General features: G+C 35.5%; 2 protein-coding genes across 7 annotated transcripts in view; one reads left to right on the top strand and one right to left on the bottom strand.

Annotated features, from left to right (window-relative positions):
• Positions 1-499: 499 nt before the first annotated feature.
• Positions 500-27,729, bottom strand: LOC124414072 (AMP deaminase 2). Of its 6 annotated transcripts, none has more exons than XM_046894962.1 (14): positions 27,411-27,729; positions 25,872-26,009; positions 15,818-16,001; positions 5,315-5,468; positions 4,772-4,958; positions 3,283-3,632; positions 2,986-3,183; positions 2,473-2,768; positions 2,263-2,389; positions 1,922-2,085; positions 1,535-1,829; positions 1,167-1,277; positions 809-946; positions 500-711 (listed from the first exon to the last, which is right to left on the bottom strand). In XM_046894962.1, exons 2-14 carry the CDS (start codon positions 26,005-26,007, stop codon positions 643-645), a joined length of 2,409 nt encoding a protein of 802 aa, XP_046750918.1. In that variant the 5' UTR covers positions 26,008-26,009; positions 27,411-27,729; the 3' UTR covers positions 500-642. The 6 variants fall into 6 exon arrangements, with proteins under 6 accessions (XP_046750918.1, XP_046750919.1, XP_046750921.1 ...); XM_046894963.1 differs by lacking the exon at positions 27,411-27,729 and adding an exon at positions 27,316-27,334; XM_046894965.1 differs by lacking the exons at positions 25,872-26,009; positions 27,411-27,729 and adding an exon at positions 22,904-23,041.
• Positions 12,836-27,943, top strand: part of LOC124414073 (UDP-glycosyltransferase UGT5-like) — a 28,061-nt gene continuing 12,953 nt past the window's right edge. The window contains exon 1 of the mRNA XM_046894972.1: positions 12,836-12,910. The gene's annotated coding sequence lies outside the window, so the exon portion shown is untranslated. The remainder of the gene's footprint in view (positions 12,911-27,943) is intronic.

The raw sequence follows: 27,943 nt of genomic DNA, 5'->3' as shown, positions 1-27,943 counted from the left end.
CACAGATAATGTATTCTACACGCACTGATAACAAGCTTGTGAAAGTACGCAAATGGTGTTGCCTCAAAATCGTATTACTTCATATACCACTCTTGGAAAATTGAACAAAGAATTGAACTAAAACTGTCGTTGTACGAACAAGTTGAATAATCAAGTCCGGAATTTTTATTAGTTAAACAAAGAGAGTTATCGATTGTTGTAAATCTTGAAGTCCCGAGTATAATATTTGACATAGCTGTAAATTATTATGAAAATGCCTTGTTAGAGACATTGTCTAAGTTTGATAATCTTATTTAACTGCGTAAGAGCTGATAACGCTGGAAGACAGATCTCTCATTACGACAAGCGTTGGCGATTATCATGCCACTGCTCTTTATCCAATCAAAAATTATAAGCACGACAATAAAACTGTAGCAGTTGCGATTATCAAGAGATAAAATTAGACTGATAACTTAACATTTGTGTGGTATTTTAAGCAATCTTGTCTACGATTTCTTTGCTCGCGAGATCTGTACGGCTTTTTCAGTTTATATGCGTACCCTTTTGAAAGATTGAAACCTCAAGACCATCTATTGGAAAAATGGACAGTCTGTTTTTTTTTTATTATTACAAGGCTCGATATAATTAATATTTGGATAATGATCACATTAGCGGGGAAGCAACTGTATCGATAGTATTGAAAGATGCGGCATGAAAGTTCAGTGACGCCATCTGTGGGGAAATTAAATTTTGATTAAATTAAACAGTTTTTTTTTTATAGAAGAAAATCACGTTAAGAAACCTAAAATGAATCAGGTTTCTCGACAACCTTGAAGATGTTGGATAACTCGTCGAGTAGGGTCTCATAACGGTACGCGACACGAATGTCTGGGACATTGGTCCTCGTTATATCGTTACCCGCTACTCCTTCTTTTGTGTAATTTGGCCCCAGCCAGTACTGCTTGCTCTGTAAATATCAAAGTACACATATTATGTCCAAAGCGGGTGTACACGATTATACGTAACATTACGCCGTAGCTAAAATGAAAGACTAAAAAATCTCAGGGTAAAAACTCCGTGGATTCGATTCAAACCGTTGAATTCAACCTATTTCAACACGATACAACAAACTAAACACAATTTAATTATAAAAAAAGTTTCACGACAAAGCTGAATCTTAAACTCACTTTGTGTGGGAATCCGCTCATGATAACAGAGTTTCGAGCCAGTTCACACATGTCGCATGAGCTAAGTTTCCACACCTGAGCAGCGATACTGTATTCTTCCATCAGAGGTTCCTGTAACAATAAATTGAATTAAAAAATTGCATCGTTCTTTTATTACGCATATGACGTTAAACACAATGCATTATAGTTTGCAACAAGATTTGCCTAATATTTTTTTTGAAATATTAAAGAATAACAGGTTTCACCAGACACACAACATCTCAACAGAAATTTTATCATGTCATATCATTTTAGCGGTAAAAAAAAATCTGGAAAGCCTTATTTTCTTTATCCTATAGTCTCAAAAGCAAGATTCTCTCTGTATGTACCTTCGTAAAGTGGAATTGTAGTGGATCGTCTGTCGATAAGCTGACGCAGAGTCCTCTGGCCAAATATTCGGGTAACGGATTACGATGGTAATTGAGAAAGAGGGAATTGTTGCTGAGTGGTGACATAGCGATACCAATTTGGGTTAAATAATACAGGTATTGTAACACCGGCACCTTTCTCAACAGTAAACCGTGAGAAATATTTTCAGCCATCATGTAACCGCACACAAGATGCTGAATGGGTCCAGCTTCTCCGCAGTGCGGCCTCAACACAAACGTGTTCAAGCCTTGTTCCCTGTAATATGGATTAAACAGTTTGAATTTACCCATCTAAGCTACGTAGCTGCTTTCGACTATTCAAAAAATTATATTCAAAAGATAACTTACGCTCGGAAATGGTTTAGCACTGTCATATTAGCGTAAGTATAGTACTGATAGTATCCGTACGGCGGATTTTCAATGTCATCCCATTCAGCTGGCGGGCTAACATCTTTGTCGAACAGCGGGTTTTCTGGCTTACTCTCGTCATCCACCGAATCAAAGCCTATCACCTGTTGACCAGAATGTATTTCAAGATAATCAGGAATCGAAATTTCTTGTCCCAAAAATATCCGCCCAGCTTCAAATGCTTCTAATCTCATATCGAACTCAAGGTGTTTAGTTAGTATAATACATCTTCAGAGACTGATCAAAAGATGTTTAAAATACTTCAACGCTGCGATACTCACATATTGTAGAAATTTGTGAAGTTCGGGATGAGTTGTCGGATCGTTAGTGACCTCAAAAAGAGGTAGAAATATATTGTTCAAAAACTCTTGGAAGTTGGTCATCAATTTGTTGAGTTTAAAAATGTCACTGTAAAAAATTAACGTCATTCACACACAGTTTCAAATCAACTGCGTATGTTATTTCAAATATAGTATTCCTTGACAACTTACAAAAGCCTAGGTATTTGTATCAGCCACCGTACGTTATCCGACGAAACATCACTTTGGATTGCCCATTTGGCTAACTTATCCCATTCCTCTGGATTTTTTCCATAAATGGACAAACGCAATTCGGCATTTTGGTATTTAGATTCCTCGAGATCACTCGCAACCTCTTTAATGATCCTGGCAAAGTATTTTCCATTCAAGTAGTTATCGGTTTTCAGAAAGACTTCTCGAAGACGACTTTCACCGATGGGATTATACTTGGCATTGAATTTGTCAAATCTGTGAAAGGTGTTTCTGTCCTGAAATATATTCATAGGAGATAAGTTTCCATAATGTAATATTTTAGTGAACGTGGTTCAAATTCATCAGTCTCATGTTGTCGATAATTGCGTTATGATTTTTATTCAAGGCTGGCAACTTTGGAATGACTTTCATTTTTATGCAAAAATGTATGTAGTATGTAACGGCTTGACGTTATAGGTAACAACACAATGGCTGACTGTTTTATATGCTTACAGCGTGCACATCCAGCATATCCACAGTCAAATCATACGTTGTGAGGTTCATAGACTGGAATACTTCTCGCAGAGTCATCGTTTCTCCATTCTTTGCACACGTCACCACTTCGTCTGCATGGTTTTTTAGTGTTTTCTTTATGAATCTAAGAAGATGCTTTTGATTCATGCATGACGCCGCGTGAATATGAGTATCAACCTGTAATGAATTGACTAATATTATAACACTCACAGGGGATTATAATTTTATGGTAATTTTCAGAAACAAAGTGTAACATTATCAATTCATATATCTGACCTTTCTGATATTGTAAAAATCCCTGTGAGGAACAGCCTTTTGACTCGCAAGCTCTCTAAGTTCGTTAAGCAGTACGTGGAGCTGAAATTTCGAGGACAAATAGCTCAACCTCCTGTAGCAAAAGGATTTTAATGGACCGTCAGCGATCATCATACAGAGAAGATTCATATCTCCAACAAAAGTTGCCAAATCCGGATACGAATATGGAACTGGCTTTCCATTCGCAAGATCTTCTTCGTTGCAATAGACGTTGAAAACTCCATTTACAGCAGATATAAGGTAATTTTTTGCAGGTGGAAAAACGCACTCCCATGGATCGCCACGCGACGCTGGCGCATGAACTGGGTGATCTGCGTAAAGTAAAAAGAAATATAGTGGCGAATTTGGTATTGGCAGCGTTTATATAGCATAAAATTATTAATTTAGCGAAGAGGAAAGAATATGGTTTAATCAAATAAGGCAAGTGTGCTTATTTAGACTTGTGATATGGACTGAGGTAATGGACAAGGAACAAGGATAAAATGGATTAGGACCTTGCCAGGGGACATCTTTAATAAGCGCATCGATATCTGCGTCAGACCAAATTTCGAGTAGATCACTTCCTGCAGAGGATGACAGCCTTCCTTAGGAAAGAACGCAAAAAATTGGGTAACTCAAAATGGATTGCAATTCGCATGATTCGTGTAATATTTCTTCAACCGTAGGTTCATTGTAAATTAATTTTTATTTCAGACACACTTGTAATCATTCTTACAAACAAGTATAATTTCGAAGAAGCTTGGTTGGCCAGAAATTGATACTTATTTTTATGATTCCATTATGAGATAGTTGGGCATTGAGTATTTACCAAATTGAAAAATACTGGAATTATGAATAAAAGCTTTGATATATCAATACTTTATTGATGATATGATTTCACTCATCGTCAGAATTAGAAGACTATTTTCCACAAATTAATTATGATCATTAAATGGCAATATCGAATTCACTTCTCAACAGGAGAATAATTTATGTCGGCTACTTTGTAGAAAATGATCTTCTGTTATCTCAGAACAAAGTCGAATGAATCTACTAGGTTTTTATGCATTTTGAAGCAATTTGAAATAAAGCATCAATTTTATTATGAACTACTTTTGCTTATAATTTCAGTTTATTCTGTTTTTGTATTTTTGAAAAGATCTTCGTAGTTGATACGAATATAATAATTTCACGATTATTCAACGTACGACTATCTGGCAATAAAATTGATAAAAAGTATCATTTTTCGACTAATCAACATCCTTGAAGAACTCTAAAGATATAAGTCTAAAAAGTGTCCCTAATTTTCAATCGAAGTGAAAATTATCATTTTGCGATGGTATAAATTCATCAATAAGACGTTGCTTCACTGATTTTATAGAAATCTGCATGGGAGTAAGACTTGATTTCAGGATCAGGGACCGAGTGTCTGTGCAGTTCAGGCAAACTGCTAAAAATGTTCCAAACGTACCTGCGATTGGTTTACGATCATCATGTATCACTTCCTCGACTGTGCTGTGAGGCGCTCTATCGGCACCTCTCAAAAACCGAGATGTAATTGATGGAAAACTTTGTTTAGAATTCTGCATGTATTTCTCGCGAATAACAAGAGCCTGGACAAGCATCTGTGACGCCTGTTGTAAATCCTCAAGAGGCACCTGAAGCATCAAAAATTAATTATTAAAAATTATTATCGTGCTTGGAAACGTTTCGCCAGTTACAAACGTTCACAAAGAATTATCCATAACTGCAGTGCACATCAAAAATTAATCAGAGAACAATTATAATCATCCAAAGCTGGGTATTTTCTGCATTATAAACCTCGATTTTGGATAAATAAGAATGATTTAGAATTTAAATTCAACCTAGAGACTTCGAATATCCTCCGGCAATTGATTTTCCTACAAGTAAAATATTTCCTTGCGCTTCGATTATTTGTAAATAAGTTGCATTTTTACTTTCCTATTACGCTAATTACTATTCGATAAAGTTTGAGTAGATTGTCATATCTTACCCCTGAGGTATCCTCGCCGGATATCGAAACACGTTGAAAGTGTGGGACAAAATCATTTTCTTCAAGACCAAATGGGTGCTCATTGTCATCCGGCACTCCTGGACCTATCGATGGTTCGTAATGACTGCGTCGCTCTTCAAGATCCTTCGCAGCTCTGTAATAATTGATAAAAAATCATCCTGTTGTTATATATATATATAATAATTGAAAAGTTTCTATTAAATAATTTGTAAAGATAATATCTAAATTAAGATTAAAATAAGGTTTTTGTATTCTTTACATGTTTTGAGATAGAGGAATTTTGTTTATTGTAATTCGGTATGTAAAATAACTATGTTGAAATTTTTTTATCTGAATTCCAACATCTTTTCTGGAATTCAAATATCCTTTTTCCATAAACAACTAAAAATATCTACAAGCTTCGAGTATCGATAAAGTTAGTGCTAAATAAACTTGTGGAAGTGTATTTGAAGAATCCAGATAAATTGAAAAAGTTGTTTATTCAAGTTTTTAATTCTATTTACAAGAACGCACAACTCGTTTGAATTTCTTTCCTCTTGAAATTCGAGAGTTGAAGAAATGCAGAAATACAGGAAGTAAACTACAGCTTTATAAACAGATAAATAAATGTCAAGGAAAAAACGAACGTGGAATTCAGTGAAGTGAGTATAATAATATTATCATACAAGTGACTGAAACCATACGATACGCGGCGTATTGAAATAACGAAAAACCTGCAGGGTGCAGTAATTGAATCAAAGACCCAGGCCACGTATTATAGGACGTTCTAGAATTACTGACCTTGCCCCAATTGTACTGACCCTTGTTTGCAAGCCTCTCCTCGCTAATTATCCGAGGTAAAATTTTTCAAAACGGTAATTTTCATTCAACGCAATAATCCAGTTACTGACCAAAATGATTGAAATTTTCATCACTTTTATTAACAATTTATAAAATCGAAAAACAAGAGCCTCAGAGGGATTGAGTCATTCGACTTTAACGAATAATTATTATACAGTTATAAAATCTTGTACAATTTCATTGCAAAGGTCACCATCTTAATTTGTCTCATTTGGATTCGAACCAGGTTCAAAAACAAGATTCGTTAGTTGGGTAAAAAACAGATGACTTATAGACAGTTGAATTTATTATACTCACCGTTGAATAATAATTATGTAAGAACAACATGGTTCCAGTCAAAACTGAATACGTTTTTTCCTTAATGCGATATAAAATAACTTGTAAGCTATATACTTGTAAAAACATTATTGTGTATATGTGATTTTGAAACGCTTAAAAAAACAATTCGGAGATAAAAACGACTGGAAAAACGAAAATATCGTTGCAATTACCGACTTGTTTCTTATCGCTCGAAAAGTGGATCACATATAATACTTGAATAATAATTAATTGACTCGCATTGATAACGTTTGGCAAGAAAGGTCTTTTTCTAAATCCAGAAGAGATCGCGTTACACTGATCATGTCACAGGGTTATCAGCTGTTAGCGCAAATAATGCTGCGACAATAATATCGAGGCAGCACGAATAATCTTTACTCTATAGTAGAGAAAAAAAGATAATTTCAACTTGGGATTTTTCAGGGCAATGTTCTTTTGCTGAATAATTATAATTTAAGATATTAACTCAATATTTTATAAAACCAGATTAAAAATGCGTACAATATTTATCAAACAAAGAGATTTTTGAAAATCTGATAAACCATGTTACACCATGTAATTGTTTATTATTATTAAGAAGAATTTCTTTTGCAATATGGTGTTTATTTGAAAAAATTCATATATAATTGTAGTGTTTTCCAGAAGAAAACGGATTATCATAAAACTAATTGTCTTGAATATAATTTCACACACAACATAATTATCGGTTGCTATAGCTATTAATTGTATTTGATTAAAGGAGTCGTGAATTAATCAGGATATTTCTAACAATGAATAACAGGCTTATCTCATTGATATTCGTACATCGTACGTTGTAAAGCATTCGCATATCCATTTAAGTTCCAAGCAATTATAGATCGCATGCTGATTGAGTTTATTTTATTACTTAATAAACCTTACTACTATTTATTTGTCGAGGTTAAAGCACCGACAATTAAGTTCGCATGTCTAATTTCGCAATTATTCAAATTGATTAGTTTTAAATTTGATTTAATCAAGGTAACGAAGGATCGAAATTCGGTATAGATTTACTAAAATTTAAACAGTAATTGTTTTCTTGCTATTATGTAGATAGAATTAATCGTGAGATATTTTTTTCCTGTTAAATAGATCAATATATTCTTGATGAAGAGTAAATTTTCTTAATTTCTGATTTATCACGTAATAAACAAATTAATATCACCAAAAAGTATTCAGTTGTTTCATATTGTTCAAGTATAGGGCTTTTATTGCGAGCGAAAATATGATGTGTCATATGTTTATACTCAAAATTATGAAGGAACCTGTTCTGTAAGTCATAGATTAATACAATACTTTTGGAGTATCATCATCATCATAGTCATTTGAATACTCGATAACTATCATCTTGAAGTTAGTAACGATTTATGATGAGGAAAAACCGTTATATCGCGATTCGTATTTGTCTGAAATTCGGTAAACCGTATTAAAACAAAACACACTCATATTTCGAAATCTTAGTTCGTTAAGATGCGTTCCGAAATTCGCTGGCAGCGCTAAAAACTCACTAGGACAGAGACAGAGCTAATCACGAACTTAGCAGCGTTATAAGAGATAAAAGACTGTTGACAGCACTGAGAGCTAACGTCGGAACGCATCCATAAAAATCATTGTAAAGTTAATAAAGTAGTGATTTTTCCCCTAACGTTTTGTTCCGATAACGTTACTAATTTTAACCTCGTAGTTCTATCATATTGAAGTTAGTAACGTTATCGCAACAATTCATGGTGAGGAAAAACCGTTATTTCGCGACTTTAGAATTGTCTAGAATTCAGTAAACGGTGATAAAACAAAAAATAGACTCGCATTTCGAAATCTTAGTTCCATCAAAATCATTGTAACGTTAAGAAAATAGTGACTTTTCCCCTCAATGTTTCCTTACGATAACGTTACTAACTTCAACCTCGCCAAAAACCTCAAAAACCAACATCAGTCTAGTTTTTTCTTTCGGTTAAAAGCAAGGCGAAAACTGACCGAAATTGAAAACTTTTGAAAGTAAGATTCGACGGGTTTTTAACATTGAATTTACAGCTGTATTGATATAATAACTCGTTTCATACCTGAGCGTGACCATATTATCTCGTTGCCATCGTTTTGATGCTCGAACGTTGGCGAACATAATTCGATATTCAATTGACACAAAGAAAAATTCAGAAATATTGAATTAGAAGCCACAAGTCGTTTTATTCTACGTTTATAAATTATTATAGATTTAATGAAATATCGGACGAAACCGTACTCGAAGGCACATATTATTTAAATCATCATTATCATCGTCATCATCATCATCACAGTCGCATATAAAGACGTAAAAGAATAAACAATAATATTATCTACACATATATATGTATATATACAGTCAACTCGGTTGTAAAGCACAAGAATTTCTCAATCGATGTCACAAGTATTAATACGTCATGTCATATACCTGCAGTATATTCGCAACTTGCATTCAAAACAGTCTCATCGCGAATATATAATATTAAATCAATCGATCCGTTATTGAAATTGATGATATATAATTCACAACACACAGCGTGTTGAGTATATTAAATTGATACTTATATATTCCACAACGACAACGTCACGATAATTATATGTATAAAATCGCACAGAGACAATACCAAAGGCCTGTAATATTACATTGTAATGTCATCGATGTACGTCAAGTTTAGTTGCTATGAATAATATTTAATATCTCGATTAAATATTCCCCATTTACAAAACATCTACATATTGCCACCAGATAGTTAGATATAAAAATCCACGCACAATATTCTGTTTTGTAAACTTTTTAAAAGCAGAATATTTTCAAATTAGTTTTATCATTTCTTTTGTTTTTTTTTTCTTTTATCTCTCTTTTTATTCCTTCTTCCTTTTCTTTTTTCACCAGGGGTGGAGGTAAAACTGTTTATAATTTTATCGAAAAATTCTACGATCAGGTTTTTCGGTAAATCATTAATTTCCCGGAGATACGACGCGTATGGCCAGACGGTGGCCACGCGAACACTGAGCTCACCTACCGACCGTTCAGAGCGCCTCGGCCTGGAGAATTCACAACCGCCTTGAGCACGTGGGGGGTGCAGGTTCTCTTCTAGCAGTGTTCGATCTGACGTTATTGCACATACCTACTGCCCCCATACTCGTATGTGTCTACGCCAGTAACCCCCCCCCCCCCCCCCCCCCCCCCCATCCCAAGCCCCCCGCAGACGCGAGAGTTTGAGGGTGTGTGAAGGTGTCTGTGAGAACCACCCCTGCATGATCCAATATGGCTCTGACGCACTGCGCGTACATACAGTTTATATAGAGTTATTATATATACAGACGTTGTACCAGGGTGCTTTCCCTTCAACTACATTATATTAATAAGTATCGAATGACGTCTTTAACCCTTTGAGTATCACATGATTGTGTCGAGTCAACTTTTGTTACAGGATAGTATTCTGTGGTCTTCGGGGTCGCTGATTATCGATATGAAATCGGATTTAAACAATTCAAGATGGCTGGTTTAATATGGCGGATGAAAATTTCAAATTAAAACAAATCTAGAGAAAAAATTCGATTGCTAATATGAAATCGGATTTAAAAAATTCAAAATCGCGGATTCAATATGGTGGACGAAAATGTGAAATTTAATCAAATCAGGTGAAAAAACTTCATGCAGTGGTTTTCCGGGTCGTTGATTGGATTCGCTATACTGAATTTTTAAAGTCTGATTTTGGATTCGTAATCAACGAGCCCAAAAACTCCCGGACAGAGTTTTTCTCCGGATTCAATCGAATTTGAAACTTTCCTCCGCTGTATTGGATCCACCATGTTGAATTTTTTAAATCCGATTTTAGATTGCTACTCAGCGACCTCAAAAACTTATAATTCACGTAAAACATGAGTACACGTGTGGAGGGGTGACTTTCTCGGAAATGAATTAATCCTTCAATTTTCATGATTTTTTTCAAGTCAATTTGTTTCTAACAATAATAATTTACATTAAATCCCAATAATTACTTTCGAGTATCGAAAACTTATTATTATGCTTTGAGAAGTAGCAAAAACCGCAAATAAATATTTTGAAAAGTTTTCTAAATATACAAAAAAAGGATATGAAATAGGTGGCAAGAATACTCACCCTTACAACTCAAAGGGTTAATAAGTATCGAATGACGTCTTTAAGGACGAATCGTCAATCTCAGCATATCGTTTCCGAAGGAAATAGGAAGATAAGAAAAACCGTTTAAAATTTTTTATTGATTGCGAAATTTACTGCAGATAAAATCGGTTGAATAACATTTTTCTACTATCTGATAAAAACGGTTCTCAGAAAACTTTCGAATTACACAAACGGTAAGATATTAGGTATCAATGATTTGAGAAAAAGCTTTTAGGTACAATTTGAACTGCGGGTCATTTTTTAAATGATTTTAGTCATGTTTTTTCTAGCAGATTTTGATCAGAGTAGTGATCTTCAGATATTTTTCATCTTCAAGGTAGATGTAAATAGATTTTTGTAAATACGATATAAAACAGATGTTACTTGAGAATTAAATTTGCACGTTGTAACTCTATTGTAAAGTACTATTTATTCAATTTCTCTTAGACAATACGCTCATTGAGCAAAAAGAATCTAAAAACGTCGCAATCGGATAAAAAAAAAAATTAAAAATAAAATCAGAGTTTAATCGTCTAGAACGTTCTGATTATCAAACCTTTACTTAAACTTTTGACAATATTTTACCTTGTGTTATTCCAATTTTCTCATATTCATTTCTGTAACATGGTACAGACGTTATATTCATTAGTTTTCACATTCGTTTAGGCATTAATCATTATAGCTGGAGTTCAGCTTAATTCATAATAAAAATTCGATATAAAAAATCAATCTTCCTCTTGAAATCTGTAATTTCCAACTAACGATACCTGAAATCAACGTTTGCAAAGCAAAACGTAGTAAATTTTGTTTGCAAACTTTTTTTTTTACCGAAATTCAGATTTGTCTTGAAATTTGGCATATAGAACTATTACCTAAATTATATGAAATTTAAATAAAACTTTGCTGTTGAGTTGCTAGTTTTTTTTTCTAAAACCTCTTTTTCTCAAATATTGCGTATATATATATCTCTATTTTTTAGGTACAAATCGTGATTGAAGATAGTGCGAGGATACTTATCTTGAAAGCAGCTTGTTGAAGTAACGATCGGCCGAGAATTTTGGCTCGAATAAACGCAACGTGATACAAAACAGCAAACTCGCCCTGCGCGAGACGACGTTAATATAAGCAGAAAATTTCTAAACTTGCGCCTGAATTGGTTGTAAAAGAAAAAAAAAAAAAAAAAAAAAAAAAGGGATAATTCCCTGTAAATAAATTACACAATGTCGTGAAATCAGTAAAGTTTGGCCTGTAATGTTTTTTCTTTTCTCCGACATTGTTACATGGGAATTCAAGATTAGCAAAAATTTGACAATATTTATTTTTACACCTAGCGGAATTTTCATATGTTATATACAAACTTTAGAGAAATTTTCTTCTGACCGATTATAATCAGGATTCTAAAGATTGCGTGAGAAATACGTTGGGTTATCAAAATTTTTTGAAGACATTTAATTTCTCGAAAGAGAAAATTAAGTCAAGCATTCCACGCATAAAAAATCGATAATTTTATTCATTTCATTCGTTAGCTTCATTTCAAGCTACGAAGATCTCTCTGAAAATGCAAGAACAGAAAACACTGGGTTCAAAAACGAAAGATAATTGTTAAATAACGTAGCTCTATTTTAAATTCTCTTGGAAATGAAGTATCGTTATTCGAGCATTTGCTCACGAGTATTATCTATTTTTGCATTTCCAAATAGATCTTCTCAGCTTATAAATAAAATAAAAAATGAATAAGAAGTAGTCAAAAAGTATGTATCAATTGAAAATATTTTCAGAAATAAATGTCAAGCGAATTTTATTTTCTTCGTTGATAATTGAAGAGGAAAATTAAAAAAGGCTGTATAAAAGCTGTATAGAAAAAAAAAAAATGTAGTTCGAATTGTTTTTTCCTCACTGCATAGTGATTTATCGCTTGAATTCGTATTAGAAAAACAAAATTTCACTCAGAATCTTTTTTGAATTCTTCTCTTCGATTATATCATCGTCGAAAATGAAATGCGCTGTATAAATTGCAAATATTGTCCGAGGGCTGCATGCAGAAAAACGACTTGCTTTACGACTTGTGGGAAACGGCCTTGTTCCAGCCTATATCTAATTAACATTTATCAAATTAAGCAAGTTCGTGATGAAACAACGCTAAGGTCGGTTAGTTACGTTGCGTTGAGTTATTGATCAACACGACTTGCCGAGGAGCTACTAACTGCACCGTGCAGTGATATGATGTATTATCATATCATGATAGGTCATATACATATATGTATAGGTATGTATGTTTATACATTTTCATTTTACTTTTACTCTACTGCGTCTTTAGTTAGTAATTTTTTTTTTCACGCTCACATTTCTGTGAGTGTCTCGATGTAATTTGCGGTATAATATGTACAGTTTAAGATACGGCAACGATACGTTGGAGGTTGCGATTTATACAGAAGTATATACAGAGTGATAAACTAATAGCCGAATGGTTAATCGTATTCTATAACGTAATGCGCATGCGCGCAAATCCGAGAGCAGTAGTTTGTCAGGCCGACCAACCGTCGTGAACGTAACCTCAAAAATTTTTACCGTTTTCCCTAACAATTGTGCTCAACACCGACGGCTGTCTATATTTTTTAGGTTAATCTGAGTTTAGAACGGTTGGTCGCCCTGACAAACAGCTGTTTTAGAATTTTAACGCACATGCATTACATTGTAGCAAACGACGGACAATTTGGCTATTAGATAATCACTCTGTATCCAAAAATAATAGCTGCATGATAGTCAAGAATATTCGTTGCAAGGAGAGAGAATAAAATGAAATGTGAAATGGTTCAAACTTTCGATTTAATTTTGATAAAACAACGTCACCGAAATGCACAATAAAAAATTAGAAAAATCGCAATTTTTATATAACCGATAAAGCCTGAGGATTTTTAAAATTATAAAGATCGCATCGCTAAAGTAGTTTTTTTTTTTTTTTTTTTTTGAATTTATTTATTTTTCTTTTTTCAAGACTATAAAAGCTTGTAATCGTTTCACCAATTTCACTGAATATTTATGAGGTTTTAATTCTTTAGTCAAGTTTACCTTTAATTTCACCTCGGAATTATCGCCTTAAAATTATTTCTACATATACAGACACTTTTTGAGAAAAAGAGAAAGCTAGGGAATCTAATTGAAAGTTCAGAATGCACTAGTACATGACGTGTAATTTAGACATCTGACAATAAATGAAGGGAACGACTTGTTTGAATGTAGATAATGAATATTTGAGCGCAGAGCTGCAGATGATACAGCAACCGTGGCGACAATTTGTTTGTTAACTGGTGCCAAGTAGAATTACCAGATAAACAAGTTTGCCAAACATTGCTTATCTTTGCGTGTACAAACATAGAGGCATACATGCATTACACCCATATTTGTTTACACATCATTGCGATGATTCAATTTTCATCAATAGTCAACAGCCAGTAAACATAATCGTGAAATTTCAATGTATAATAAGACGTAGAAAATTCCAGACTATAACCTAAAAATTACGCAGTAGATGTAAATGACCCTAATTCCGCACAACGAGATTTTTTCCCGATAATCATCGTGGTGTGAGTATACATCGTGTGCCTAGAATTATTTCTTCGAGGTCAAAGTCTTTAACTGAGATGTGTACCAACTGTCTAAACAAATCCCTATATTGTTAGGGAATTATTCTTCTAACGAACGCTACCCTGCTTGGTAATCCCATCGTGCATAGTCATGATTTGAGTTATTTAAAGTCCCGCCTATTTTTTCCCCACGCAGATTCAACGTCACAACAATTAATCACCACCGATCTAGGGTATTTTGGCGACGTTGGTACACATCTTACTTAAGTCCAGTCCAGCGCGAGAAAGAAGCTGCACTCCTAAAGGCACACCATGTATACTCAAACCACTGACGATGAAGTGAGATACAACAGCAAAGCACATGTGATGTAACTTTCCGATCGAATAAAACCGATGACGCTTAAGGTCATGTAGTGGCTCCTACCTTTACCGACGGAGCAAACTCACCCTTTTTCTTCCTATATTAAATAAACAAAGGAACGAAAAGGGTTCAAATTTCGACGGTGCATCGTGACTACATAACCTTAAGCTACTAATTCCAGTCCAGTGATGTTCTCGAACACATAATGGACTTGGCACGTTAGTTATTCCGCAGAAAAGAATGCGATAAGAATGACTAATGACGCTAATAAAAAAAAAAAAAAAGAAGAAAACAATGTGGAAGAGCTGATTCGCACTTGAAAAGCATCGGCTTTACGAAGCTTCGGAATAACATTAGCCTCACATCACAGGAAAAAATTAGCAGTTCTTTATTCGAAAGATTATCGACAGTGAGTCTCGACACTCAGCCGTGTTGAATTTTTCACATTCTCACAAGAAAGGTACCGAGAGGCTTTCATAAGCCTTGAGAAAGGAGCGTTTAAGAAACGCGATGCGTCACTCAATATTAAACTTTCCATGAATTTGTAAACACGGCTGTGCTGCTCATCATAGGCTTTAAATAACGTGTGTATGAATGCTTGAAAAAAAGGTCGCAAAGTATAAAAAGAGAGACTCTAAGGCGTCTTTATATAGGTCACTCTGCACTCTGCCAAGAGATATTCATTACTTACTTACTTTCAGTCGTTCGACATGTGCGCAGCTAAAACAAAGGCTGCTTCGAACGTTTTTTTTTTTTGTTTTTTTTTTTCAAATTCAAAGGACTTTCTCAACCGTATTCCAAATATGTATCCATTTTTTTTCAGTATCAATGGTCAATAATTAAATAACTCATTATTATGACGATTCGGCCCTACTGCGGGGGGGGGGGGCTCCTTAGAAATAAAATGCGTATTTATTGTTAAGAAAAAAATAAAAAACAATAAAATTGAGACCTAAGAAATAAATAGAAAAAGAATTTCAAGTTCCGTAATTGAACCACACAATCTCGAATTATAAAAAAAAAAAAAAATATACGTGAACCTATTTCAATTACGATGAAACACCGCAAAGACAGCAGCAAACAGTCAAGACAAAAACGAAAGAAAATTTAAATTGGGGCCTAAAACGAACGTGTTGACCACAATTTGAATTTTGTTTTGATTTTTTCTTGACGATATTGTCGATTTTTTTTTCGATCAGTCAAATATTACTCACTTTACTGTCAGCTGTCGCTGGATGAGAAGCTTTTTCTCGATCTGCTCAATGGGGAATTGGGGCACTTCATACGGGGCTGAAATCTCGTTGGGAAGCTCGTGGGACGTTATTCTCAGAGAGTTTCCTCCAGCCGCGCCAACCCCTGTCGCACCACCTTCCAAACCGAATACGGGACTCTCGCTGCCTGAAAGAAATAACGAAAAAATATACATATATATATATATATCAAGTAAATTGAAATGAATATTTCCAAAATAACCTCGGAATGAAAAATCATCCGTTATTTCTTGACTGTAAAAATTTTCCAAAACTTGGAAGAGTCAGTATCTCGAATGGCTGATACATCGAAATTTCAAATTTCGAACGATTTCAAACAATTTATCTTTCGTTATCTTATTTTCGCATGTTTGAATTTTCCACTTTCAAAGTTTTTGACTCCCCCCCTGCAGTTATACAACAATTCATTCCATTACGATAAGCTGGGAATAAATAAGTTCAGGTACATTACTGCACCATTCCTAACGGCTGAAAATTATTGTGCAACATTGTGTAATGAAAAATGTGTGAGTTACCATCTCGGTCAGCCTGTCCAGTCTTTTCAAGCCACTCGGTAACCGTCGAATGTCCAATGTTACCGAGTAAGTTTATTTCCTTTCCAAGCACCATTTTTAAAACGATATATCGATGGGTTTAAGCTCGCTCCGCAGTCTTTGCCACACTGTTCACTACGAATGTTTTAAAATCAGTCAAAATGCTCTTTGCTCTCGATGATTCGATTAATCGTGTTTTTGGATGGAAACAAGATCGAAAATCAGGGAGAAAGAACGGATCTGTTTGTTGCGAATCGACGTAGAATGTCTAGATTCTAAATCGGTGGAAATATCATCGAATATCAAGAATTATAATCATTGACCATTGATCTTGTGTGAATGATCTATAAGCTAAAAAAAAAAATGCTGCTGGATATGTTCGAGATAAAATTGAAAAAAAGTAATAACAAAAAACCAAGAATGTCCGGCTCTCAGGTTTATTTTCGACGAATTTGCGCTCTGAAATTTTCCTCATTTCGCGTAAATCGATTGCTTCAATAAAAACTGAATGGTCGTCTAATATTTGATTGCAAGTGGCGTCGATGAACCGATAATTACGCTTCAGCAGTGCTCGCCGATCAATATCGAAAGTAATTTCCCTCTCTGGCAGTCGGGTTGTTAATAGAGTCTGCAGAAAGTCGTTTGAACGCGAATAATTTAATTTTCTAATCGATTCTTCGATTAATGAGACAGTCAGTGAATTAAATAAACGGTTGATTTTTTATTAAATTATATATAGTTATAGTTTAAAATCTAGCTCGATATTTCAGATCTTTATTTGCTTAGTAATTTTTCTAGGTCGAGAGATTTTTTAATTTTTTTTTTGAGAACTTGAACGAGATTTTGAAAGTTCTAAAAAAAAAACGTTGGCATATTTAAAATTAGTTATTTTCAACTGCGAATTCCGAGGCGGTATAAGAAAGACAAGAATTAATGATAATTGTATATATACTGCGAAGGATCGACGAATGGTCGATGACCCAGAACATGTTGATAAATATGTATGTGAAGTTGGCACTTCTTCCCGACCAGTGGAAATGTACAATATAGATTAAAACGTTTTACTAAATTTTGAATACCAAAATTTCTTGATTATATGTTGAATAATTGTTGCAGCGGTAAAAATTTGATCATCAACAACGCGAATCAGACTATCTAAATTCAAATTGGACAAATTTTTAAAATTACATAAAATTTGTGAATGTGCGCAAGATTCTGATTCGAAACTTGACTGAAAAGCATAGAGAGTTTATTTACAGCTAACGATGATTGTAAAATAATAATCGCAAGATCTTGCAGAATTAATTTTGGAATAAAATTTGTTACACTGTCTTTATCGTTTTATGATACACGAATCAACAAATAAGAATTATGGCTGTAATCATCCAAAGCTGTATGCGTCGATGCGTCTAAAAATAGGTTTATTATAAAAATTCAAGAATCGTCATATCTCGTATTGACGATCGATGGTCAGTAATCAATAACTCGTTGCCAAGAAGATAAACGTATAAGATAATTATAAAACCTGATTGACGTTCGATTTCTACTTACATACGTATATCAAGTGATTAACAGAACCGTTCAAAGTCTAAAAACGTGGCTATAATATCAGCGAGTTAAGCTAGTTTTTGAATATGATCTATAGTTTCACACGTTGATCAACTAGCTAACTAACAATAATAAAAATTAAAAATCTAAATCTGTTCGCAATCTATTACAAAGCAATAAATGGCCAAGAATTAGATTCTGATTCCCAATTAGACCTGTATTCACGAAGAAACGTATGAATGAAATACGGTTGTAATTGGTAGGTGAATGAACCTTGTCGAATCTTGCACTAATCCCACCTTGACGAAATGAAACTCTATAAAACAGACTGAAACTTTTTTGTACAGTTCCGTCTGGTTGATTTTATTGTCTATGAAACTGCAGTGGCCGAGAGTAAATAGTTGTGAAACGTGACAACTGACAGGTAGCCAAAGAGACGGGCACACAAAGCACTAACATACGACCATCTCGGGACGGTGTAATACAGAGATCTATAGGCAAATTGACGACTGAGGTACAGTCACCGCGAGAGAGATCGAAAGACTGTCGAAAGTAAGTGGCGGCAGCTGCAACTGACGATCACGTGGCTTCCCAGAGTGTGTTTCCTTGTGTAAATGTCGCGTGCGTGCGTTAAACTTATAGCACACAAGCATGAATCAACCGCGTGCACAAGAAGGATAGAGTGGGGTTCGTCAGAAGCTAAGCGAGTGCCGATGATGTACGTAAAACCAAGATCCGATCTTACTGCTGGGCTGGAAATCTCAGTACTGTGACTTTGTTCAGCGGGAATCGAGACCGTGATATGCGAAAACAAACGAACACGAAACCGTGAAACAAAACGCCACCTGGTGGCAAGAAAAAGAATTACAAGAGAAAGAAATTTAGAAGACTCTATCGGGAAAAAAAAACGACGATCGGCTCGTATTTAATTATAAAAGTGGTTTGATGTGAAAAATTTTAATCCACGTTGACTCGATGTCACAAAATTAAAGTACAACAGCTTGCACGATTTTTTCAGTGTCACGATATTCGTTGAATTCGCCGAAAATGATCAGCTGATTCACCGATTCGACGCCATGTTTCTACAGACTGTGTATCGAAAATTCAGAAAACACCATCTGGCTCCAAAAAATAATAATAAAATAATACGATAACCGGGTGGTATTTAATTATAAAAGTGGTTTCGTATTAAAAATTTGAATCCATGTTGACTTGACGTCACAAAATCAAAGTACTACAGCTTGCAAGATCTTTTCAGTGCGTTGATATTTGGTAAATTAGACTGAAACGATGAGATGACGTGCGTAAAAAAAATTGATGTGAAAGGAAAGCAAACGGATGATCGAGGAAACTTGACCCATGGTGTACACGTGTTCGCGGTTGATTTTAGTCTCTCCCTCCGTTGTCAGCCTGTTGGAAAGCATCCAAATATTTTTTTAGTAAATGGAGCAACGCACTCGAACCTTCGCCAAGGCTGGGAGTAAAAAAATAAGACGCGTTGAAAGATCGGGTCGAGATTGATGGTTGGCTGAACAAAGCGGTGCAACATTCATCGACCACGTTCCGAACAAACCTTGGTGACCCGAACAGTTATAGTCTTTATTTATAATTTTAAACTGTTTCCAACATAACAGTTTTCGATTGAAATGAAATTAGAGTAAATCCGCGAAATCGTAAACGAAGATGACAGAATAATTTATTTGAGGTACGAAATTACACGGATGTGAAATTACTTTCGTATTTCAAAAGTTGTACGATATGTTGAATTTTTCATTACGACAGATCGTTGAAACCTTTCGAAAAACTAAAATTCAATGAAAAAAAGGAAAAAGAGTTGCCGACCTCTTGCGGCGCTTTTATGAGTCGTTGGAGCGCTGATAGCAGTTGATTAACCTAAAATATTTATAAACAGTCTGGTATGTACGTCGAGACTGTAAATCAGTTAACATCACATCAGTCATTACGATACTCTACGGATGATTAATATAGGAATAGGCTTGGCACTATCGCACATTCATCATGTGAATGTCATGACGCTCCAATTCCAGACTAAGCCGTCAACAATACAAAACCTCGAAATTCCTGTGTATAATGGCTAATCTGGTGTTTCGAAAAAAGAAAACTGGGTTTTGTGAAATGTTCGGTTCACTGACTTTGATTTTACTTTACGACTCTCAGGTGATGATCAGACCGTGATGTCATATACATGGTGTGTCTAGGAGTGCAGCTGGACTGGACTTAAGTAAGATGTGTACCAACGGCACCAAAATACCCTAGATCGGTGGTGATTAATTGTTGTGACGTTGAATCTGCGCGGGGAAAAATGAGCGGGACTATAAATAACTCACACCAGAACTATGCATGATGATATTACCAAGCAGGGTAGCGTACGCCAGAAAAATAATTCCCTAGCAATTAGGGATTTCTTTAGACAGTTGGTACACATCTCACTCAAAGGCTTTGACCTCGAAGAAAGCGGTGTGTTGTAGGAGTTCAGGCACACCATGTATACTCACACCAGGCATCAGACTTGTGATAATTAATTCCAATCGAAGTAAAGAATGATACTCCAATACAAATAACGACAAATTGATCAACAAAAATAAAGATAATTCACCGAGTAACTTTTTTGGGTAATGTCAGTGAGTAATTTGGGTCTCAACGTGCGCTTTTATTGCTTGCTTTAAGTCGGCTAGATAAGAGAATAGTCAAATGCCAGTGATAGCCATTCGTATCTAGTTACACTAAAAGCGCGTGTTTGATTGTCACTGTATAAAATGAAAATCGATTTTTATGTAAATGGCAGTGAAAAAAAAAAAAAAAAAAAAAATGGACGCCGTTGAGATATCGAAGCGACGCTACATCTGAAAACAACCTTCTTTGAAGTTTTCACCTGGTTACAGTGCCTCAATTTCGAACGGAACACCCTGTGTATACCCAAAATTCCTGCAAAGTTATCGATCGCTTGAAAACGAACTTATTTGGCACGTTTCGCGGTGACGATCTGAAAGCTGGTTCTATGCCAACGTGTTCAGGCTATTACTCTCCAATCTGTTCTTCCCTGCAGTTCGCAATACCAACTTTGGCACATGGTCAAAACAGATTTTAAAAAGCAACTTTAGATTTTCGAACAAAGCGAAAATGTTATTTCGAAAAGACTCGCGAGCTTTTGCACATTTTCGCCGTTTTCTAACCATTCCAAGTCCAACTGTTATTTGACCGAAATTTTTAATAATTGTTGCAAGCTATATTGATAATTTTAACGAAAATTTAGTGCGGTACAGTCACGTGACATTAAACTACTTTTAACTAATACCAATTTCTGGCTTTGTATGACTGTTTCATAAGACTTGGACTAACGAGTTGCTAATTTGTAATTTTCTCGGTATTACAAAAACCAATTTTCCATTCGTCGATATGAACTTTTAAAATGTCCAAAAATTATCACTAAGATTCCAAAATATTAAAAAATTGGTAAATCTTTAGTATAGAAAACGATCAGAAAAAATAATTTTCACATTTTTTTCTAGGTTCCAATGAGATTTCAAAACTTTTATCATAATCACTTGAACTTGTACAAGAATCGTTTCTGATCATTCTTCATAACTGAGACCAATAGAAATCTACCGCTTTACCTTTGCCCCTTTTCCTGTGATGAGACATCGACTTGGTAGTTCTGTTTAGATTCATTTCTCTTCTTGCACTAAAGAACTAATCAAAATCACACTTTAGGATCCTCCGATCCCAGATTTACTCAATCTTCGAATGCAGTGCACTGATTTTGGATTATAGATGTCGATTTACTTTAAGCCAATCGAGAAGACCAATTTCGACCCGTTTTGTCACCAAGTTGCTCAGCGAACAGCCCGGCAAAGTCTGATTGTGAGGTCTGTGCTGTGTGCCGTTTCTATTGTACCTAGTATTACAGGCCTAAGCCAATCACGATAAGGTATCAAGACTGTCCTCGCATGTCATGCATAACAACGGTAGATTGTTCGCAGCTGCAAAGTAGTTGTAACAGTATACGTAATTCGAGTAAGGTATACTGGCGAAGCGCAGGATGCATTGAAACTAAGAGTCAGGCACGTTTCGTCTCTCGACTATGATACCTTCAACGAGTCAAGTTACGCAATCGTTTATCGCCATTATCGAGACTCGTAACCATAAACGAGTACCAATGTCACTTTCATTAAGTGTTGGTTAAGCACTACGACGAGAACAGACCGGAGAAGGATCGACGTTAGTCTGACAGTGTCTTAACGGAGGTTCAGTTACCTTATACTTGTGTTACAAAAGGTGTTTAATCGAAAAGAAGAACAAACTCATTGCGTGATTGCATACGAGGTACGTTGTAACGACATTCGTACTATGTATTAGAAATAAATGTGAACAAATTTGAATAGCAGAAGATAAGATATGAACAATTTGAGAAAGAGCTTTGTAGATGGAACGTTCATAATGATTGAAATTTCGTTTTTTCATCCGATTCTAAAGTTTACAGACTTATTTTACTCTCTGACCAGATTCCCTCAAATTATTTAAAAGATATTCAAGAAATCTACTTACAAAAATCTATTCCAAATCTAGAATGATCATTTGTAAAATTATTTCATACGATCTCTGAGGATCTTTATGATGAACAAAAATCAAGTCCATAAACTTGGTAATCGAATAAAAAATACCGAAGTTCAGTCATTTCGAACGTTCTAACCACAAAAGCTTTTCTGAAATTATTCAGACATTTTAGCTTGTGTTATTCAAGTTGTTCAGATTCATTGCTACCGCATAATATGGATGTCATTTTAATCGTGTTCACTATAACTAGCGCCAATAAAATTGCCGAAGATTTATGAAGGGTTTTCTCTCTTTTTACGAGACCAACATTCAGAAAAAAACGTTCCACAAACTAATTACTCAGAGATATATTGCTAATCAGAAAGCGCAATACCTTCGTCCACGTCGATGAAGAAGTTCTTATGGACCCCATGGCCCAAGCGAAACGCCTCGCTGTCCTCTGAGACGACTCCTCTGCTCGACATGTGGCCTAATTTAGGAGTTAATTGTTCCTAACTTTTCGGTTCAATGATTTTTTATTGTTAGTTCTTTAATTTTTAATGCAAACACCGTTCTCTTGAAAAATTTACTATTTATAGTGTATAAATTCAATTATACAATGTTCAAAGTGGATACACTTGATTCTCTGTCTTATTCACTTGTTCACAAAAATTATTTTAACCACCTACAATACGTTCGTCCAGGCCGAAGAAAAGTCTGACAATAACTGGGCTGCGCGAAAATTTGGCCGAGAATGCGACAACAATAATAAAACAGAGCTGAAAAAGCGTGCTCAACGAACCGTTGCACGTCTACAATGATGACGAACAAATCTATTGCAAAATTATATTCTGCGCGCAAAAACAGCTAGTGTATCTAATTCTATATAAACTTTTTTTTCTTGGTAAACACAAACTCTCGAAATTCAAAATATGTATCTTGTGTCGACACTCTGATACTGTATGTATACACCATTAACTTGAAAAGTAACAAGTAGATGGTATTTCGTAATTAATAATTGGCAAAACGATCCGGATGTTATAGGTATAGCATATCTACGTAGAGGAATAAGGACGATAATTGAAAAGAAATTTCGAGACTTTATTTCTGGCTTGAAGTCTTGAACATCGGTAATAAATTGCAATTGAATATAAACTGAATGTGTTTTGGGCTTACTTACACGTGATCGTTATTTGGGAAAACAGGATTTTGCGTATAACGAGGGGGACGTATTTAGGGTTAAAAATGGCACTTTTAGGAAAATAGCCCAGAAAACTTGTTCACTTCAAATTACAGACGATGCACTGACTGCGGAGGAGGAAGATTTGAAACAAGACGAAAAGCTTATCAGGCGATCACGAATCGTGGGGATTTAAACCGCATTAGAAATCGATCAAGCAACGTGATATGCTGCGTAATAGTAGAACGGAATATTGTCGAAAAACAGACAGTGTCCTATTCGTGGCTGGCAGGCGGCTAAACTGAGTGAGAGATGCTTGTCTTTTCTTGTGTTTCTATTCGCGTAACCAATCAGTGAACGAACTGGCCAACACACTTTGACGCCTGTTTAAATCGGTGCACACCAAACACTTTGAGCACTCTTGGCTTCGCCTTTGCTTATTCTACGTATATATATTTGAATTGCCTGCACGGAGATGCTTTCATGAATCGGAATCACACTGCCGAGTACTTTTGTTTACCGTTTTAATTGGGCGGTGTTGACGTTCCAAATTTGAAAAGTTCCGAGAGTGCCAAATTCTGAATTCTTTGGCCGCGAAACTTGAAGTAAGGAAATCAAACTTTGACGAAACAGCAAAGTTCCGGAAATGAGAAAATTCAAAATCGGAAGCATCAAAATTTCGAATGATCGAGGATTTTCAACTCTGTGAATTTCTGGCTTGTTGAAACTTCGGCACTTTGATCATTCTTTGTTTTCGATTTTCGAAATTTTTACGTTCGGAAGCCTTGTCACTCCGATTTGTGGTTTTTCTAATATTTTACACAAGCTTGATATCATTTAACTGATAAATGTAAACCCTGAACGGCGTCACACTTATGCTTACATATAGTTACACATCGCTGGTTCTGTGTGGCAAAATAGAGTCCAATAATTCCTCGATATGTAAGACGTTGATAAATTGACAATGAGCTTAGAACTGTGTTTGCATTTTATTCTTTGAAAACCGACTATTTTTCTAACCTCATTAAAAATGCTGTGAAAGAAAAATGGCGAAACTATTTTTGTGGAAATAGTTAAACCTGACGTCGAATACGGGAGTCCAATGAACGAGCATGATTATAAATTTGCAAAGTAATTTCGCACCGAAACATGCGACATCGCGCCAATCCCAACACGAATAAGAAACAGCTGGATCAGCTCGGCGTTGTTTATTCACGACCCTTTTGGGGCGATTGGAATGGAAAAGTTTGTTCGGCACCTGCAGCATGACATTGCAGAGACACGCGATCCGTGAGGCCAATTTGTATCCTCACCCGAGATACCAGAAGCGACGTTTACAGTGTTATTAATATAATGCGGAAATTCAGAGTCTCAAGACCCGTTATAATCGAAGGAAAAATTTATTCATCGATAGTTTTTATCACTGCGTTGTGAATTTCCAATTGTTATTGCTACGCAGTACTTACAACCGTATTCATTATTTACTAGAATAGAAAAATATAATTCTGGGTAAGAAATGAAAATTTTTTTCATTACTGTGACCAGAAAATCTACTATAAATTTTTATTCTCTTTAGTTATTGTTATTCGTATTATATTTTCTTGTAACTGTTACGATAATCAGATTTGAAAAATTCAAGATGGTGGATCCAATGTGGTGGACGAAAACTGTTTCAACTGGATTCGATCAGATTTGAACTTCTTGCTCCTTACATTAGATCCACTATCTTGAATTTTCAAAATTTGATTTCAGACTCGTAATCAGCGAGTCTTGAACGCTCCTGGGTAGAGTTTTTTGACCGAATCCGATCAAATTTAAACTTTTTGTCCGCCATATTGAATCTACCATTTTGAATGTTGGGATTCTAATATCAAATTCAAATTCAGCGCCTCCAAAAACATTTGTATATACAGTTTCATAAAGATTGAATAATAATTTACCTCTGCCAGTCAAGGCAAAAGTACACTACATATAAAAAATTATGATCAAAGTAAAACTCGTATGAAATTTTCTACTAGATTTCTTGATGACTATATAACAAATGAAATTTTTCTCAATAATGATAATGTAGATTCTGTACTGCCACCTCTGAGTGACTTTGAGAACAAATAGCGATAAAAAAAATTCAATTTTTTACTCTTCAATCGAGGTTATGGTGTAGAGTAATCAAGGCAATACTCACGATCATCGCAATGAAGATCAGCGTTGTGTCCTGGTGTCGTTGAGCTGTCAGCGTCTCCCTCGCCGTCAAGTTCAAAGCAGAGATGCGCAGTTCCATTTGGCTCGTTGATACCGTTTGTAGAAACCGAAGTTTCCATGGCTGTAAATTGTTCAATCAAGCCTTATATCTACTTGAAATCGTGGCGCCGTTTTCTCTGCAGAAAATCAAATATCGCGCCTAAACATTGAACGAAGGCAACATGATCACGTGAGCGAAAAATATGCGTATTTGGTCTAACAGCGCTTTTCACGCAGGCTATTATAATAGTTTCTTGACGAATTGTAATATTCTTCCGTGAAAAAAAAAAGCATGAGCTGTAACCACGATGTCACTGATGACTTTTGCGGTGACAAGTTATCGGAGAAAATCCGTTTTGCATCCATAACTGTTTACCGTGCAGTAAATTATTCGTTATGATACATCGTAATTTGAAATATTTTACGAGCTTACTAATCGATTCGACATTTACGACAATTTTTAAAGTGAAATTTGACGTTTTTCAGTTATGTGAACAAGTTGATGTAAAATGTGTTCGTTGTTTTTAGTTAGCGGTAAACTTTCAATTCAAAACCTTTCTGAAGTTATTGACATTTTCGACAATACTTGTTAGGGAAAAAACATCGAGTTCTGTAGAAAGATTAAACATCGCCTTATTGGCGTTATTCTGTAAAATTTTCTTGTGAAAGATTGCTAATTTTTGTTCTAGGTCCGGCATAGAATGGATTGATTCAGTTTAGAGTTATTCAATTTTTAAAGAAATGTCAAATCATCAGGTATCTATAAGCAGTACTTGTGCTATATATCAATTATTCGCGTTATCCGCTTATCGACCTGATGGACAATTCTAAAATGGTTGGTAATAATTGACTGAATGAAATAAAAATCGATAATCGAAGGTACGAACCCCGACGAAATAAGTTCGATGAAATAAATCTATAAATGCTCCAGAATCTGACAACCACGCAGGTTAAAAAAAAGCATTACAAAATAGCTGATAAAGTATTCTACCAAAATTTGCAGTTAGGGTTTAACTAGATTGTGATGAAGATTCGAACGTCACAATGAAAACAGAAAAAATTAACATCGTTAAATTCCTGCTTGACGTAATAACGATCAGCCTTCATACACGACGCAAGGTGTAACCGTATTCTGATTATAAATATAGGCCAAGTGTTTTCTCGGAAAATTCTTGCCACGCGGAAATGTCTTTTCCCAATGACTATACCAGCAGAACGGAAACACTCGTACGCGTGCAACATAACACAAACACGTTACAACGCTGACGTACTCAGTGCGTCGCTACGGTGGCTGATAAAGTGTCCAATAACAATTCGTTAATCTCCCCACGTTTGTGTTTACGAAGACTAAATATGCGAGAGAGAGAGAGAGAGAGAGAGAGAGTTACAATGGTTATAGCGTGAAATGCGACGGTGTGAGAAAAGCAGAGGAAGGAGCCACAAATGTCAGCCGCACTCCCGACGTTTCCGCCTTTTTACTAACTTTTGAATTTTTCTCTTCTTTTGTCAGTGACCGTGTTAATTATTTTACTGCACGCGACGCTTTGCGAATAGGTAGAAACACTGGTAGTCAGATAAATGCGTCACAACGTCGAATCGGCGTCGTCGCGAAGGTCACACACTGGTGCAGGTGCGTATTTGATGCAAGGCCTCGTTGCAGTTGAACGGTTATCGGATAGTCGGTGCCCATTCGGAGAGTATACAATGTACACTGAAGCCAGGAACGTCGGAATACCGCCGGTGCGAGACGGCTCGGGTTGATGGTAATGCGAAACGCGGAAACGGAACGTTTGATTGGCGCAAACTCGCCTCGCGTATCGTCCAACCGCCGCCACGATTGGCCCACTGAAAATCCATAAGAACCAGAAACCAGCTGCGGCGGTCGGCGCTTTTGCTGGAAATAAAAACAGACGCCTTATATTTGTTTATTATTATAAACTAGCTTCCGAGGTTTGAACGTATCATAACCAGCGCCGCAGACTCTCCAATGTTTTACTATCGCTCCAGGCGGAAATA

Source organism: Diprion similis, chromosome 13 (genome assembly GCF_021155765.1).
Source record: "Diprion similis isolate iyDipSimi1 chromosome 13, iyDipSimi1.1, whole genome shotgun sequence".
Taxonomy (NCBI): Eukaryota; Metazoa; Arthropoda; class Insecta; order Hymenoptera; family Diprionidae; genus Diprion; species Diprion similis.
This window is presented reverse-complemented; position numbering and strand designations above follow the sequence as displayed.

Excerpts from the sequence above, each read along its gene's own strand:
- LOC124414072 (XM_046894962.1), bottom strand. The coding sequence starts at position 26,007 with ATGGAAACTTCGGTTTCTACAAACGGTATCAACGAGCCAAATGGAACT. Across the intron at positions 1,830-1,921 it reads GTGCTAAACCATTTCCGAGC|GGAACAAGGCTTGAACACGT; the intron begins GTAAGTTATCTT and ends TCCATATTACAG. Across the intron at positions 1,278-1,534 it reads TACAATTCCACTTTACGAAG|GAACCTCTGATGGAAGAATA; the intron begins GTACATACAGAG and ends TTATTGTTACAG.